At 39.4% G+C, this 17,657-nt stretch overlaps 1 protein-coding gene across 1 annotated transcript in view; it reads left to right on the top strand.

The window, feature by feature from the left end:
* The window catches only part of acss3 (acyl-CoA synthetase short chain family member 3), a 68,302-nt gene that overhangs the window by 2,190 nt on the left and 48,455 nt on the right, over positions 1–17,657 (top strand). The window contains exons 2-8 of the mRNA XM_085386156.1: positions 1,517–1,661; positions 2,336–2,524; positions 4,059–4,193; positions 5,844–5,984; positions 6,668–6,748; positions 7,021–7,116; positions 9,468–9,619. Coding sequence (XP_085242282.1) covers positions 1,517–1,661; positions 2,336–2,524; positions 4,059–4,193; positions 5,844–5,984; positions 6,668–6,748; positions 7,021–7,116; positions 9,468–9,619 — 939 coding nt within the window. The remainder of the gene's footprint in view (positions 1–1,516; positions 1,662–2,335; positions 2,525–4,058; positions 4,194–5,843; positions 5,985–6,667; positions 6,749–7,020; positions 7,117–9,467; positions 9,620–17,657) is intronic.

Genomic DNA, 17,657 nt, shown 5'->3' on the forward strand with positions numbered 1-17,657 from the left:
TTAAAAAAAAAAAACGGCAATCCACTGTGTATTCTGATACTTTTCTATGGTGACAGAATACAACATAGAAGGGAACTAGCATTACATTTTTTTTGGCAATTTGATTCTACAGCGTTCTTCTCCCATGTGCATCATTGAGCCTTGCCCACTCATGATGCTGTCACTGGGTCACCACTGTGTCTTCCTTGGACCATTTTTGAGAGTTACTGAAATGCAATTCTTTCCTTTTTACAGAGGGAACGAATATGATTGAACATTTAAGGCGGTTCCCTGTGAGAGTGAGAACAGTTAACTTAATGGGCATGTCAGTGAGGAAGGATGGTCCCCAAGATGAGGCTTGAGGAATAATTAGGAAATCAAGGGTCAGTCAAGAGTCAGAAGTATGATATATGTTTGGGTAAACAATACTGTGTGTACGTAGGTGATGATGATTGTATATGTGTGCATGTTGGGGGCATGGAGAGGATATTGTAATGGAGTACCAGACTGCACTAGTACTCCAAAAGTTGAGTACTATCCTCCCCCCGAAGCTCCAAAAAGTAGGATAAATATATATATATTTTTTTATCAAAGAAATAAAACACAAGTCGTTTCATCAGGTTGCTGCCACCTTAAAGGGTTAGTAGAAAAAAAAAAATTGTCTCAGAGCACCATTAGTTTTGGCCAAGCAGCCAACTAGCAACAATTAGATATGACAAAGTGTCAAATTCCCAGATTTTAAAAGCAATATTTTTTCTGTTAAATATTTAAAAGTAATATTTTCAGAACAGATGTTATGGTTTGGCCTGACATGTTCAGGGCATTTATTAAACAAACAAAAAATTGGAAACCATTAAAACTATCAAAGGATGTGAGGTGATTAATGTGGTTAGTTTCCTACGATGTGCAAAAGATAAATAAATTAAAAAAGGGTAATTATACCTGCATCCACAGTTAAAGATGTGAAAGTAAATTATAGGATGCTTACAGGAAAAAGAAAAAACAAAATGTAGCTGTAAAACAAAACAGCATGTGGCACAGCAGCCTGCACTGAGAATAGTATAAACTGAAATTCCTTTCTTTTTTCTTTTGTTTTGTGGGTGGAGTTGTCAGCTATACCATGTATCATAGGAAAAGAGAGCTGTCTGAATGTGCTGCAGTGAAAATGAAGGACACGGCCACCGTGTCTGTATGTCTATGTGGCTTCCAAAACAGCAGATCCCAGACACCATCTGCTCAACCTGCCTGCTGCTCTTTATCCATATGCGCAGTGCCAGAATGAGCTCAAACGATTGCCTTATCAAGAACATTGGTTCACTGTGTGCAACTGTCAAAAGCAGCTGCATATGTTTGGCTCAGGCTGGTTTTTTATTTTTTTAAAAATGAGCTCTAAACCAGGCAAAAACCCATATTATATGCTGGTAAAGATGCTGGCACATGACTGGTCACCTGAAATATGTTTGCTAACTATAGTATTGACATGCGTCTCTGTTCATGTGTCCGTTACTTGTTGTTTGAAGGTGTATGTCTCTGTCAGGTTTGTCGGCGGAAAGCTAAACATGTGCTACAATGCCGTCGATCGACACGTAGAAGGCGGCCGTGCAGAGCAGCCTGCGATCATATACGACAGCCCGGTGACCGGAACTAAACAGATCATCACTTTCAGGGAACTTCAGGACCAGGTAAATAGTTTTAATAAAAACCGAGCTTGCAGAATTGAACAGCACATGGACATAGATGGCAGTATGATATGACATTATTTTGCAGCATGAAACAAATTATGGGATTATGAGCATGTTAAAGTAGAAACTGTAATGCTCTCTGGACATTAAATATCAAAGAGTTGGCCAAGAGTTTTGTAGCATGACGGCTGGTTTGAACCATAATTAGCATATAGATAGCAAACAAAAGAGAAGAAAGAAGGGAAAATGACTGAGTCGATTGACATTTGGACCAATTATTCTGTTAAAACAACTCAATCTTTTTTTCTTTCTTTTTTTAAATGAAAAAAACTATTTGGGGGTCTTTTTGAGGGTCTTTTTGGCCCAAGGGCTTAATGACATTTAATGAAATTTAAGAGATACTGACTTTCTTTCTAGATTGTTTCCAACTGAAGCTAATTAGTAATTGGACCATGGATAAATTAAGCATTTCTTTCTACATTAATTATCCAACAACATATGCAGCATGCATAAGACTATTCCACCCTTGTTATCAGCTCTGCTTTGTGCTAGCATATTGGTTACGGTTGTTGTGAGCAGACATTTAAAAATAATTCATGCAGGAATTTAAGAAAAAAAGATTGGAAACTTAGAAAAAAATCTGTGCTTTGTCTCCATGTGTCTCTGCAATCCAGGTGTCCAGGTTAGCAGGAGTCTTGGTGAAGAATGGGGTACAGAAAGGAGACCTTGTTGTCATCTACATGCCCATGGTGCCACAGGCCATGTTCACCATGTTGGCCTGTGCACGGATCGGTGCCCCACACAGCCTCATTTTTGGCGGCTTCGCCTCTAAAGAGCTGTCTGTCCGCATCAATCACGCTAAGGTTAAGCGCTGCTTTTTCACCTTGTGCTTAAAATTGATCTTTTTTCTGAGCCTCAGCAACAGGGCTGCATGAACTGTATTATATCCGTACTCATTAAAAACCAGGGACGGGCTGAAGTTGGGCTAAGTCTTTGTTCATTTTCTGTATTTACATGAAGTAAGCAGATGCGGATCACTGCAAATACCAGTAATTGGACAATTCTGACTTTTATGTGCCATTAGCTAAAATACTTAAAGACATCTTAAATACTAGAGCCAGAAGAAAGGTGTCTTTTTTCATTTACAGTGCAAAGATCTCGCCTTTCCTTTCAGAACCACTGGTAATGATTTCCCTGGCGTCTCCAGTGAGATTTTATAATAATAATAATAATATGAGAATAGAAAAATTAATGTGGAAGAGACGTCTTTATACTACAAATGTGAATGAACTGCAGTGAGCATTGCTTTCTTTCTTTGCTTTCTTTCTTAGGGGACAATTAAGAGTAAACTACGACATTTTAACACAGAAATAAATGCTTATGCAGTTTAGCATAAAGCATGTAAATGGTAAAAAAATGGCCTGTATTTATATAGCGCTTTACTAGTCCCTAAGGACCCCAAAGCGCTTTACATATCCAGTCATCCACCCATTCACACACTGGTGATGGCAAGCTACACTGTAGCCACAGCCACCCTGGGGCGCACTGACAGAGGCGAGGCTGCAGGACACTGGCGCCACCGGGCCCTCTGACCACCACCAGTAGGCAACGGGTGAAGTGTCTTCCCCAAGGACACAACAACTGAGACTGTCCAAGCCGGGGCTCGAACCGGCAACCTTCCGATTACAAGGCGAACTCCCAACTCTTGAGCCACAATCGCCCCGTGTATTCTGTTGCTTTGCAGAACAAATTTGTTGTGAAATATTAATTTTGCATAACCTACCGAAACGAAACATAGAGAAGCTTTCAAGAGAATATAACCAATACTGGAACCAAAATGTGTTTGCCAAATAGGAGAAGTGTCCTTTACCGTTTTGGTCATGTACATTCCAAATCCAAGAATTGGTAGGAACACTGAGATCTTGTGCAGAACCCTGAGTTTGTGAACTACATTTGACAGGACACCAGAGCAGACTTAACCTCCTAAGACCCGAACTCTTCCACGGCATGCATTTTTAATTTCTCTTTGATATTTGGGCATATTGGGGCCCGATGAACGTAAATACAAAGAATTACCAGATTTATTTTTATTTTTATTTTTTTAAAACCTTTGTTTTTATGAAAAATAAGAGCCACATATGAGGATATTCGTTAAAAATTTTGATAGAACATAATAATGTCCTCGTAAGTGGATATCAGGCCCTTGTAGAGCAAAATTGAGTATTTTGGTCTAAATAACCCAAAATGTGATGTCCACATATGTGGATGCCAGGTACTGGGAGGTTAAACCTGTAATGGCTCGTTTGGTAGAAAGGCAGAAAAATGACTGATTCATACCTGAGTGAGCTATAAGCTTGTTACACTTGAACCTAAATTCCCAAATGATCTGTTTTTCAGCCCAAGCTGTTGGTTACAGCCTCATTTGGCATCGAGCCAGGCAGAAGAGTGGAGTACATCCCTCTGGTGAAGAAGGCCCTGGAGATGAGCTCTCACAGGCCCACGAAAGTCCTCATCTACAACAGGCCAAACATGGTAAAAACCATAGCAAAAATGTTATTTTCCTTTTCCACAGTAAGCAGCAGCACACTTAATGACTCATTGAAATCATCGAAGGTGTCGGTCGGAGGCAGGGATTTTTGTGGAGCCTGCACTTCTCGGCTGTTGCCAGGTTCGAACTCAAAGGTATTTCCGTGCTGGCTTCAGCCTGGAGCCATTTTCAGCTGCTGCTCGGTGACGGCGAGCAGATGTTTGGTTCTGCTTCACTTTTATACAGACGTCAATTAAACACTGCTGAATGTTATGTTTGGTGAACTTAACATTTCCTCTAACGGAGATTGCGGAGTATTGTCGTTTCTTTACTCGAACTGAATTGCTACCATCCGTGCCTCTGTTTGAGCTACTGCTCTCTAGCCCTGTGGTGAAATAAAATGAACATTGCACAGTTTATTTTATCTTGTTGCGCCTGTCTGGTCTTATCTGTCAGGAAAGGATCCGGTGAATTAAGAGCGCCCGTTTGGATTTTTGGGAGATTATATACATGTCGGACACAGGGAATGTGTATACAAGAAATTCACGGGCAGCTCAGTGCCATAAAAATCTGTGAACCACTACTTTAGATGGTTGCAGCTGCTTTGCAAATTATTGCATTCGGTAAGCTGGAGGTAGCTGTTCCGTAAGCGTTGTTAAATCAGCCAAGATGGTGCTCTGTCTGTGCTTTCAGTGAAGTGAGTAAAAAGTAATGCGCATAGGAGAGCTAAAATGTCTGTGGGAGATGTGCCTTTGCCTCAAGAGTCTGAGTGATATTGATGATGTCTTCATCTTGACACTCTTTTATGGAAGCCAAGGGAGGGGAGGGAAAAAAAAGATTTGAGGATTTCTTTATCCCTCCAAAAGTGATTAAATGTTAATGGCAGTATCAAAGAGACGTCTGTGTTTGAAATGAGAAGAAATGTCAGCGGCAGCAGATGTAAGGGGCAATAATCTATGACCTGAAATGATTGCTGCTTGCCAGATTGCGATGACAGATGGGAGTTGGAACATAATATAAATAAAGGAATATATATTTACTCAGCATGTGAGACTGACTCACTTCATAGGCAAGCAAATAAAGCAAGATGGTCAAAACCATCGGAGTCAGTTGAATTGATCCTCATAGTTCACACTCCGAGAGCTCATCTATGTGACACTTTGTGACAAATAAATAACTGGGAGATATGATCGGCTGCTTCGCGAGTGACTGTCTCATGCTGCGGCGATCGTAAAACGAGTCATTAGCAGCGGCTGAACTTCCACAGTGGGCAGGAGGAGGCTGTCGCCGAGCAAATGAATCGCGTTATCTTCGCAGATGTGAAAGAATCAAAATAAATGGCAAAATATGTTTGGCTGCATGCAGCATGCAGTTAGATCCATAAATACTTGGATGACGGCACAGTTTTTGTGTTTTCGCCTCTTTAGAATGCTACTGTGGATTTTAAGTCGAACAGTCGTGACATGATTTGAAGTGCAGTTAATCAGCTTGAATTCAAGAGTTGGATTAACCGTTGAGGGATTACAGCCATTTTTAACACAGTTCCCCTTTTTCAGAGTGCATTCAGATCCATGTGATTTATACCTGGGTGTGCTGCCAGGTACGTTAGATCTGGTGAAGACTGTATGTCATCTCTATTTTTCTTTATATTTCAGGAAAGGGTATCGATGAGTCGCGAGTTGAGCCTGGACTGGGATGAAGAGATGGCCACTGCTAGGCCACATGACTGTGCCTCTTTGCCCTCCAACCATCCGTTGTATGTACTCTATACATCTGGGACCACTGGGACGCCAAAGGTACTGGCAGCTATAACCATACACTCACATGCAGATGAGTTACAGGGTTTACTTTTAGCTGTGTTTGACTAGACGCTGCTCATTCTGTATGCAGCAGCTGTGTGACTCATCTGATCTTTGAGCCTGCAAAACAGTCCAGGCACAATCTAAACACCCCCAACATGACATAAATAAGACAGAAGTTTTCCAGAGTGTGAGCTGAACCTCTTGCAGGAGGAATTACCTGCAGGCAATTTCAAATGGAGGGGAAAAAAAGCCCTGGCTCTTTTCAAATAGCATCGTTTTGTCTTTGACCAACAGATGATATAAAATATCCTCCTGCTGGCTAGTTCCTGGGCTTAATAGTGCGGTTTTTGCCAGTTTTTTTTTTTTTTTTTTTTTCCTGTGCAATTTCCCATGAATTTCTCAGTTATTGCTGTAGGGAGACCATAACTTTGAGAAGGCACACTCAATAGCTGAGGATGTTAGGACACACTATTTTGCTCAGGAATGTTTAGACAGCGCTATTAACTAATAAAAGGTGGGTGCCGGTTTGAGACGCAGTCATCTAGAAACAAGCTGCCATCCCCTTTGGAAAGGCAGCGCCAAGTGGCTGGTTTAAAATTGATATTAAACCCGTGCGTCTTTGCTTAGTGCAGTACCTGCCACCGGTCTTAATGTTTTTCTTATCTCCCCCCTCCCAGGGTGTTGTGCGAGACACTGCAGGCTATGCTGTGATGCTGAAATGGACCATGTCAAATATTTATGGACTCAGTCCCGGAGAAGTAAGACTATAAAGCATCCGCTTCTGAGGTGGTGCCATGCTTAAGAACAAAGAGCATACAGAGACAGACTGCTCTCTGCTTGAAAAGACCTCTGACTACCATTTAAACATACAATAGACAATAATCCTACACTCAACTTGCGGTATTTCATTTTCACTATACAACTGGCTGTTCTGTTTACATTTATTATGCCTTTAAGTAAAATGAGTTTTTACTTAATTTTTCATGCATTTTTGTTGTGACAACTCGGTACATTGATCCCTTTTTGGCAGGTTTGGTGGGCAGCTTCAGACCTAGGCTGGGTGGTTGGCCATTCTTATATCTGCTATGGTCCTTTGCTACACGGTAACGGCACTGTTCTCTATGAGGTACGTACCTCCGAGTTTAATATCTCAAACTAACTACTGCGGTGTTAGATTACAACAGGAAGTGCCAGAATATGTGCAATAAAACCTTAAATGAACAATGTTCAGAGCTAAATAAGTTACACCTTTGTTGGCTCGACAAACTGAAGCCAGCCACTGTTGGTTAAAGACTACAGTTTATGTGGAGTGAAACTGAAGAAGTTCAAGATGTGGTGAACTGTGTGAACCTGTGTCCATATTTGACTCTAGCTGCTGCAGAGAAGCTGCAGCTCTGACTGTGCCAGACTTTTGCTCCTTTTATTGTTTGGTTATTGGTACCAGTCAGTTGAACACCAGCACATAGTCTACACCTTCCAACCCGGGTATTAAAGAGTTTTTAGTTTGCAGGATGCATTTGTTGGACTTGAGTCTTTAAATTTCCTGTGTTGAAGTTGTGGGAGAGCAGGTTGTCAATGCTCGTGTTTATGCCATCATTAATTGAAGCAGCCAATGAAAGGGCTGGGCAAGTTATCACATCTTAGAATTTTGCCTTCCGGCATCTATAGAAAAACAAGATATTGGGGATAAAAGGATTTACTCTTTTGCATTTATTTTTTTATTTTTTCCAATGCACACTCCTGTACTTTATAGCAGGCTGTGTTTGCACTTTCCTAAAACCTCAAACTCAGTCAGTTTATTTCGGTTTGAGACAAGAGAACTAAACAAGAGCCTTGAGCCAACAAGATCTTTCTGGAGGAAATGCACGTCGCATAGTTTCTGTCTAAGAATCATTAATGGTTGTCTGTGACTTTATTTGTCTCCAGATCTCACCCGGTCTGCTTTTGGCAAAATATGACAAAAAGCTCTGGCTTTGGCTCTCCATCTTCAGCCTCTTCTGCACCCACAGGTTTTCTGCAGTTTAGACAGGCCAGCATGAACTAACAGTTGCCTTTGCACGACACGCTATGCGGTCAAAAACACACTCCTTAGTCCGGGCCCAACTCCTGTGTGACCCACTGTCCACTACCTTTATTTTTTTTTTCATGTATTCTTTTGGTTCAAGGAAATCTCCTGTAAAAGGAGATGTTTTCAAGTTCAATAACAACAAAATGTGCTAACCATATTGATTGTGGTTAATATTTTTGCTGTACTTGAGCTACATTACCAAAACCAAGCTCAATAACACCACTAGATCGCAAGAAACTGCAAAGCAGATAAGCCATCCTTGTCTTCTTGGTCTTAAATTTTTGCAAAACATCTTTTCATTATAGAGAAACTGGGAGATAAGGTTGCAGTGGGAGGGACTGGTCATGGAAAAATAGGAACTTTAATAATATAATTATAACCTTGACGAAATGGCTCACACAGAGGGTTTTTATTAACATATAGCAATTTGTAATTAGTGTTGGCTTTATGATCAGTGTAATATCACATGATCATATGATCTGTGCATTTCTTTTTATCTTATTTCATGTGTTCTTGCTTAGCTCCTAAAACAGAGGATCTGTTGTATTAGTGCTTCATTATGGGCTTCTTTGGACTCCATGCATGCATCATGTGAATGTCACAAGCAAGCATCACATGGAGTTCTGTTTACATAGAGTGCATTGATGACTGCGCTTTTTTCCAGGCCCAGATTGTCCCTAAAATCAATTCCTGAGATTCTGCACTTTTCTTTGGCTTGAAATCTGAAGTTGTTTCTTTTTATACTTCAGCAAAGGATCAAGAAGGACGTGCGTCTTTCAGTGTAGTTCTTATGTATAGGGCCACCAATTACATTTGCACTCTGATATTCCCTCACCAGTTTGATGCAGCAGCGCTATTGGACGATGAATTAATTGGCCGTTCCTTAAATCAGTGTTTGACTTCGGTCACGGTGGTTGCTCCACATGGTTCTTGTTTCTAGCAGCCCATCTATCTTCAAACCCTTTATTTGGAGTGAAAATGACAGCCAGGACTCACTGCTCCTTTTATCCATTCTTATTCTTCCGCAGTTGTCTTCTCACTGTTGAGCTCACTTAGTTGAATACCAGGGAGAAAATAAAAGAGTGGAAATTGCTGCTGGAGACCTTTGCCTGCAGGCTTCTTGTGTCTTTATCTTTTATTCTAGACAGACAGTACTTCTGTAGTGCAACTGTGTTTTCATGCCCATGTGCCTGGATAGTCAATCTTCCTGTGTGCCTTGTTATTTTAAACAGCTGTTGTATAAATATTCATGTTTTGGAGTTTGCACAAATATTCCTGGAATGGTTTTAGGCAATAACAATAATCTGTGTAATCTCTGGTGTTTACTTTTCATTATTCAAATTCCGATGATACACACGCCTTAATTAAGCTGTAAAGTAACAAGTTGTTGCTGCACTGTGTGATTCCAGGGAAAACCTGTAGGGACTCCAGACTCCGGGGCCTTCTTCCGTGTCTTGTCTGAACATGGAGTCTCTTCAATGTTCACAGCGCCCACTGCTATGCGTGCTATCCGCCAGCAGGACCCCCAAGCTACAATTGGAAAAAAATATCCACTGACCAGGTACAGAGCAACAAAATAAATGTTTTTGAATCAGTGGGGATTGGTGCTAAAGCAACAAATGGATGGATATGGAATTGAGATAAAATTCCTTTCTTCCTTCTTATGTGAGAATTTATTGTTTCTCTCATGTGTATTTGCAAAACAAAGCAAAGCAGCGTAGCGATGTTACTGCGTGACTGCAGTTATTTCTGACATGTTATACACCGTCTGATACAAAAGACTGTATGCTGAAGATGGTAGTAGGTTTTTATGGACTCATTTTGAAAATTTAAAGTTTTTTTGGTTGTTGTTTGTTTTTGAGACATAGCGATCATATCCAGGTACTCCGGCACAATCGAAAGACATGGTTAGGTTGACTGGCAGGACTAAATTGGGGAGAGGCGAGAATGTGAGAGGGAAAGACTGTCAGTACATATCTAGTCCTGCAACAGACCGGCGACCTGTCCGGGCTGTACTTGCCTTTTGTCCCATGACCTATAATAGCTCTTTGAGGACCTGCAGTTTGCAACATTTCTCAGTTGGTGTAATTTCACAGGATGTGAAATGCTGTGAAATAACCATGTTACAGCAAGCAAATGAGAAAAACCTCATTTAATCCAATGAAGGTAATTTCACAAAACGAAATGGCCTAAAAAGGTTAATAAATGCACTAAAGGAAGAGTTAAGTTGAATGTGAAGAGCTCAATAACTTTTCAGCCTTGGAGGTTTCAACTTGATTGTGATTGTAGTTATTTTTCATTTTCAACCCTAATGTTGATCCAAAACCTTAAGCCTAAGAACCCCATGCAAAGGTTTTTGGGGATTCTTTCTTTTAGCGTAGCCTCAGCCTGTAAGACTATGATCTTTGCCCTTATTATGATGGCTACATGGACTGAAACTGAGAGATAATTGCATATTATCTTGGGACTCTGACGAACCTGCTGGGTGAGAGAACAGCAGCTATATCCATCAGCTGTCAGTGGCAGAGGACTTTGAAACGCCAGGAGTGACTTGTTAAAGCATCTCATGGCTGACGGTTGTCCGCGCAGCCTCTCGTTAGTCTCTGGCCATCTGCTGATGCACAGCCCTCTCCCACCTCTGTTGCTCACAGTCTGTACCCTCAACTCGACCCGCTCGAGTGTTAATCACGATAGATAACAAGCAACAGCATCTCACTGACTGCAGCCCACCTGTGTTAAATCACTCTGCGTGATCAGGTGAAGGTCGTCTGTAGCTCCGAGTTAAAAACAAACATTTTTCATGGTATTAGTTTAACTTGGATTAAATGCTTCATGAGATTTTGTTAATTCTTTGGCACAGAGCGTAAAAATGTACGGGGGGTTTGTGTCAGTCTGTTCCGCAGTCTGAAAACGCCACTTAGCACACAATCATAAAGCAATTCTAAGTGGGAATGACCTATGGCCCTAGTGAATCATTCAGTAACTCTGGCATTGTGTGCTGAATCGACGATCTCCTGTTGTTCCCTGTGCTGAATGCATAGCACCTTTTTTAAAAGCTCTTTCTGCAGTCAGAGATGATTTTTCTGCTGTATTTTTTTTTTTGCTTCACATATTGTTGAAATCTCTCCTCTCAGCTGTGACCCTGCCACAATCAGTCATTTAGGCAACTGTTCCCGTGTACACTTCCTTGTTCTTAATGCATTTTTTCCCCTTGGCAGAAGCGCATTTGTAAAAGATTGCTGCAATTCCCGTTGGTTTTGAGCAAGACAATTTGCCATCATATACATGCTGCATTATAAAAGCAGCATTAAAACAGGGTTTCTTTGTGGTGCAGTCATTGTTCCAAAAAAGAGCTTTCATTCCAATCAAATCTGGCTTTTTGATGCTAATACAGTGAATTCAAAATGCTTTAAGTGTAGAAGGCTGTTAATCACAGTTTACGTGTCAGTTCAAATCTGTCTTGAGTGCTTAATTTGCTACACAAAAAGAAGGAAAGCTATTTTTTCACTTATCGTCAGTCATTATAAACACAATCCTGCATATAAACAGTCAGAATCTGTAGGGAAGATTTTTGATACCAAGATGATCTTTTGTAATCTGAGTAATGATCACAAAACATTTGAGGAAATCGCAGCTTCTTGAAATTTGTCAGCAGTTGTAAACAGTGTGCAGGCAGTCTTTAATCAGCTATCTGTTATTCATTATCTGGTTGTCTTGGCTCTACTAGAAGCCCTGAAATATTGGCTGCTGTCTCTGAAATCATTAAACTATAATCCATGAGTTCCCAGATTGATTTTTCTAGGCTTACATGCATATCATAATAGTCTGTGTATGTTGTCCCATCAAAATGCCTGTCTCGATGCCTGGGACGGGCTTTGTGATGTATTTTTTTGAGCCGTGTTGTTGTGGTTGAAATCTAATCATTTATTTCTGTTAGCTTAGTATTTATATTTGGCTTCATGTAGCTTGTGTTTTTTTTGTTTGTTCTTTTGGGTTCCTCATGTCCTTTTGTATTATGCTTCAGTCTGTTCTTTGAATTTTTATTCTAGTGTATTTTCAATGTAAGGTTCTGCTTTTATTCTGGTTTATTTATTTTCATCATTACTTCCAGCAAGGACGTCATATTTCTGGTAGCAATTGTGTGCCTGTATGTCATCACTGTGTCAGTAAATAAGATGGCTCGAAAAGTTTTGTTTTTAATGATTAAACTTTACGGGGGTGTAGAGTGAGGTCATGTTAACAATCTGTTAAAATTTGGCTTGCATTGACCAAAGTGTTCAAGGTCAACTTAATGATTTATTTGTTAAAATGGACAGAAAGCCATATAACTTGGAAACTAGGATTCTTGTCTTGTCTTTATTCTAGTAGAATAACGATTAAGATTATGAAAGATTATTATGGCTCATTTTTTATTTTAAATTTATAGCAAATTTTTTTTCTTTTTTTCTTTTTTTTCTTGTTTGTTTTTTGGGATCCTGCTCAACTTTTCAGTTCTTATATTTGAATTTGGATTTCTGTTATTATCTTCTTGTTATTCTCTTGTGACCTGATTTCTGTTTAGTTTGTCTTTTTAGAGAATAGTGCAGTTCTTCGTGTTTGGGGTTAGGATTGGTCTCCTTTATTTCCTGTTTCACTTTGTAGGTTTGTTCCATTTTAGTTTTACTTTCCAATTTCAGTGATTTCTTGCTTGTGTTCACCTGCTGTTCGTTGTGTGGGATTTAACCTCCTCATGTGTTCAAATTTGTGTCTGTGTATATAAATAGTCCTGTCATTGCATTGTTCAGAGTTATGTTGTACTAGTATGCTGTATATCTCTGGTCCAACAGTCCTCTTGTTTCTGTTTCATAGTACTTTTTGAATTTTTGGATTATTGTTGATCATACCTTCATGAATTCAAAGATTTTGGACTGGGTGTCTTTTGGGTTATCAGCAAAAAATGTTGATTTTATGCCTCCTGCATCGTGAACTCAGGTCCTTAAAAACAAACAATAATCATAATAGCAGATGATGAAAGCCCCGTCCTGTGAAATACAGAAGGATATGTCAGTGGTAACTTTAGGTTTAAATGTTTTTTAATGGAAGTAATAAAACCTTTCAGAAAACTCATGTAACTTTGTTACAAATGCATAGCTTCATGCCAGAGAAACCTCAAATACCCCTCGTACATCTGTGGATAATTGACTCTGAGATGCACAAGCACACCTCGTCAATGCGCTTGAGAAATATCATTTGTTACCATAGACGTGAAAAATGCATTGAAACTCTGTCTACAAGGGTGTCTGAAGCTGTAATGGCAGCAGCGCTCTCTATAAATGTAGTATGAAAAAAGGACCTGCCTCTTTGTCCCCAGTATCTTAACAGGAGAAAACTAAGTCATTGCTGAGAGCCTCACTGTCCAAAAGTGACAAAGTCCACTATCCATTGGATAGTGCTTTTTAGTACATAGTAAAATCTGGTGTTTTTTAAAGGTGGTAGTGTTTACAGTGTGTTTGTCTTTTATTAAAACAGATCAGTGGTTCCTAACATTTTTTTATCTAATGCTTCATCAAAACTTCATGTTCCAATGTGTTCAATTCAGCCAATTTTACATTTGATGTTGACTATTTTTCCTTTTAGGAATAATTTTAATTAACTATTTAATTCAGCCAATAGTTTAATTTGTTTACCTACTCTTTTGGCCAAAAATATTAAATAAAAAAAAAATACACCTGCTAACTGTGCTTTTAGCTATTAATTGGCTTTTTTTTTTTACATACAGAACTTTAACTAGACATTTCAGGTGTTCTTTCAGTATATTTCTAACAATTTAATTTGTTAATTTTACATTGTTACCGAGCAGCTGTTACTGTTAGGTAACAGCTGCTCATCAGAGCTAAAGCTAATTATTTGTTTTTTGCTTTATTGGTTTTAACTATTGTGTATTAAATTTAGCTAACATTTTCTTTTGCTTATCTGTTATTTAGACCAACTCTTAACTGCTAGCCATACTTTTTTTTTTATTTATTTATTTTTTTTTAAGTTTTCAGATCGTTATTTCAGCTCTATTCCCAGGTGGTTAATTGAATTTGTTCATCCAATAGGCAGTATTGAATGATGAGACCATAACAAGAGGCCAAACTTGCAGTAGCAAATCGACAAACACTGCAAAAGCATAGAAAATATGAGGGGAAAGGGTTAAATAAAACACAACTGGAGTAGAAAAAAACGACTTCAGAGGGTTTAGTCTTGCCCAAGGATAATTCGACATACACAGGGATCGAACCAACCTTTTGATTAGCTGACAACCCACTTTACCTCCTGAGTCACCTGTTACCTATTTATTTATTTTTAAAGATTTCTTGGATTTCTTATGACTGTCTATTAAACTTACCTGTGTTTGTCCATTAATATTATCTAACTTCTAAACCTCCTCATGTCTATTTGCTTCTACAATTAAATTTCAGCTTTCATTATTTTAGATTGATACTTAAGCAGTACTATCATAGGGCAGTTCAAATTTATTTATATAACACCGAATCAGAACTACAGTCACGTAGTGTAATAGCTCAGGGTCACCTGCCTTAATGCTCAGCTTTCAGTTTAATTATAACATGATGCAGATACACTGCTGCATTGTTCAGTTGCAGCTCTGCACGTTAACATGTTCACAAAACAGAACACACACTTCAGGTGTATTTTCCTTTGATTAACTGTTTCTCATATCACATAATAAGCTTGGAGCATATTTGCGCTTTGTAAACTAAAACTCAACCTTGACAACAAAGAATGTTTCCTACTCTGTCTGCTTCAGGGTCAAACTGTATTGTAGCCTTATCTTTACAAAATAGCCAAGATAAATAGCTGTTGATGCCCTTAAGAGGGTCAACTTACCACTCAGAGCATGCATTCAGTGGCTACTTCATCAGGTACAACTCCTTGAGTGCAACCCCCCCCCCCCAACTAAATGGTAAGTCTTATAACTTCAATAAATTATTCAAATGAACAGGCAACACAATATTGTGTCATTATAAATCAATTCAGAAGCCTGCTTCATAGTTTGGATTGACAAATTAGAGCACTTTCAATCCTGAATCTATGGGGCAGTTTTGTGAAACTAAAGATGGTAGCTTTCCCACTCCTACCACTGAAGAGCCAATCACTATCCTAACATAGAAACATACATGGATTGGATATTTCAGTAGGTACACCTATTCAAATTGTCGTTCATGCAAATAACTAATTAGTCATTAACATGGGAGCAATTCATTGGGTTTAGGAATGTACGCATGATCAAGGCGACCTGCTGAAGATCAAACCAGACGTCAAAATGGGAAACAAAGGCGATATAAGTGACTTTGAACATGTCATGGTTATTAGTGCCAGATGGGTGAAAAAGTATTTTAGAAACCACTGACCTACTGGGATTTCCCCTCACGAATATGTCTAGGGTTTACTGAGACTGGTCTGGAAAAGAGAAAATATCCAGTGAGCAAGAGTTCTCTGGGTGAAAACGCCTTTTTGATGCCAGAGGAGAAGGGCCAGGCTTCTTTGAAGTGTTAGGTAGTCAACTCGACACAGCTAAGGTATGGAGAAGATAAACCTTAAAGCAAATGGGCTAGAAGTGGAAGAGTACACCAGGGACACAGTTTTGGCATCATGAAAGCATGGATCCATCCAACCATCCTTCTATCCATCCTTCCATCCATTCATCCTTCCATCTATCCGTCCTTCCTTCCTTGTATGAACAGTTCAGGTGGGATATATTCTTGGCACTCTGAGCCCTTAGTACCCATTAAGCATAGTTTAAACACCACAACCATGCTGACTATGTCTATCCCTTTATGATCACAGCTTACACCATATCCCAAAATTCAGCGCATCTCAAACAGTATTTTGAACCAGACAATGATTTCACCGTACTCAAACGACCTCCGCAGTGACCTTATCTCACTCCAATAGAGCACATTTGGGATGCGGCGAAACAGCAGATTTGGATCATGCATGTACAGAAATCTGCAGCAACTGTGTGATGGTGTCGTGTCAAGATTTTATATTTGTAATCGCTCAGTGGGAGAGGAAATGATAGTCGCAAAATGCAGAAACACAAAATAAACTGGAAATGTGTTTTTGTTTTTCAGTGTTGTTTTAAACACCAGTGGTTGTCCAGAATTTCACAACTGGTACAATTTTACTGAAAACATAACGCAGATGGTTAGATTAACTCAAACTGAGGTCTAAAACGGTTTCTTTGCTGCTTTGGCAACAGCTAAATCATCACCCTCCCACCACAGTCTCCGAGGTCACATCGTCTGCTTTAATCTGTTAACTCCTCAAAGAAAACTTGAATACCACCTTTGAATTGAATAGCGAGACATGTGGTGGTGGGAATAGACTTGCTTTCAGCTAGAACATAAGGCCTCTACAGGGACAGTCTAATTATTCACTTATTTCATGTAATTCAGCTCAAGTCCTGTGCACAAAAAATCTGACTGCTGAAGGATGGTTTGATGATTGTTAAGTCCCGTGGCTTGATCCTTGACATATTTGATATTTTCTATTTGTTTAAGCCCTATTTTAAGCTATTCATCCTCAGCATGATATTATGACTCAATGAACTTGAGATCTGCATTTTTGATTGTTTATTTATTTTGTTTATTGCTGCATTGGTAGCAGTATTCTCATCCTTGTGTTATGGAGCAACATTATCATTTCTTTGAAGTGTTTCTGGCCACCTGGCAAACCTGTCTCCATTGACTCCACTAACTCCTGAGGGAAATATCTGGCTCTTTAGCTGCTAAATGCTTCAACTAGGTTCGCCAACTTGCTGCTAACTCTGTCTGTATGCTGCATTGTGCTGGGAAAGCGGCTGTCTGGTTGGTTTTTTTTTTTTAGGAGTTTTTCCCCCCTAAAAATCAGCTTCCTGTTGTAGCTGCAAATGCTACTAAGAGAAAAGAAATTGAGGAAAACTGTAAGGGTCCATAGATGGGTAATTCTTTCAAGGTTAATCACATCATAGATAGATGTGATCGCCCTAATGTTTTCGTATCGCCCTAATGTTTTCACTTACAGTTATAGCTGCTTTAAAGTGCTCTTTTGGCACACACATAAGCAGTCAAAGTTAGTGTAGTGCTCCTGACAACATGACGTGATCTGATTTAATACATATCAGTGTAAAAGTTTACATCAATGCCAGAGTTCAGTTCAGTTTTATTTATGTAGCTCCAAATCAAAACGACATCGACACACTTTATATTATAAGTTAAAGACCGCACAATAATACAGAGAAAATAAGTGTTAGTCAAAAAGAAGCTCTATTACAGGTGGTAATAAATACAAAAAGTCAGCAGTCATTGAAGAGGTAGAGTAGTGATCACTACACTACCTCTTCAATGACTGCTGTGCCTAAAATGTAGCCTAGGGTTGGTGGGTTGTTCTTAAAAGCTTTTAGCGACCAGGTAACAACACTTTGAAAATAAATATGAGCAGCCATCAGGAGGAGTGGATAACAGGGGAGAAATAAGAGAGACTGAAGATAGAAACTGTAGTGTTTGGGTTCACTAGCAGGGCATGAACTCGGGGAGTATCAGTTATCCAAAAAAAAGTAGCAGAATTCTGAAGAT

The sequence above is a fragment of the Rhamphochromis longiceps genome, linkage group LG17 (genome assembly GCF_057381845.1).
Source record: "Rhamphochromis longiceps isolate RC_006_pf linkage group LG17, R_longiceps_female_GT1.1, whole genome shotgun sequence".
In the NCBI taxonomy this organism is placed as follows: domain Eukaryota; kingdom Metazoa; phylum Chordata; class Actinopteri; order Cichliformes; family Cichlidae; genus Rhamphochromis; species Rhamphochromis longiceps.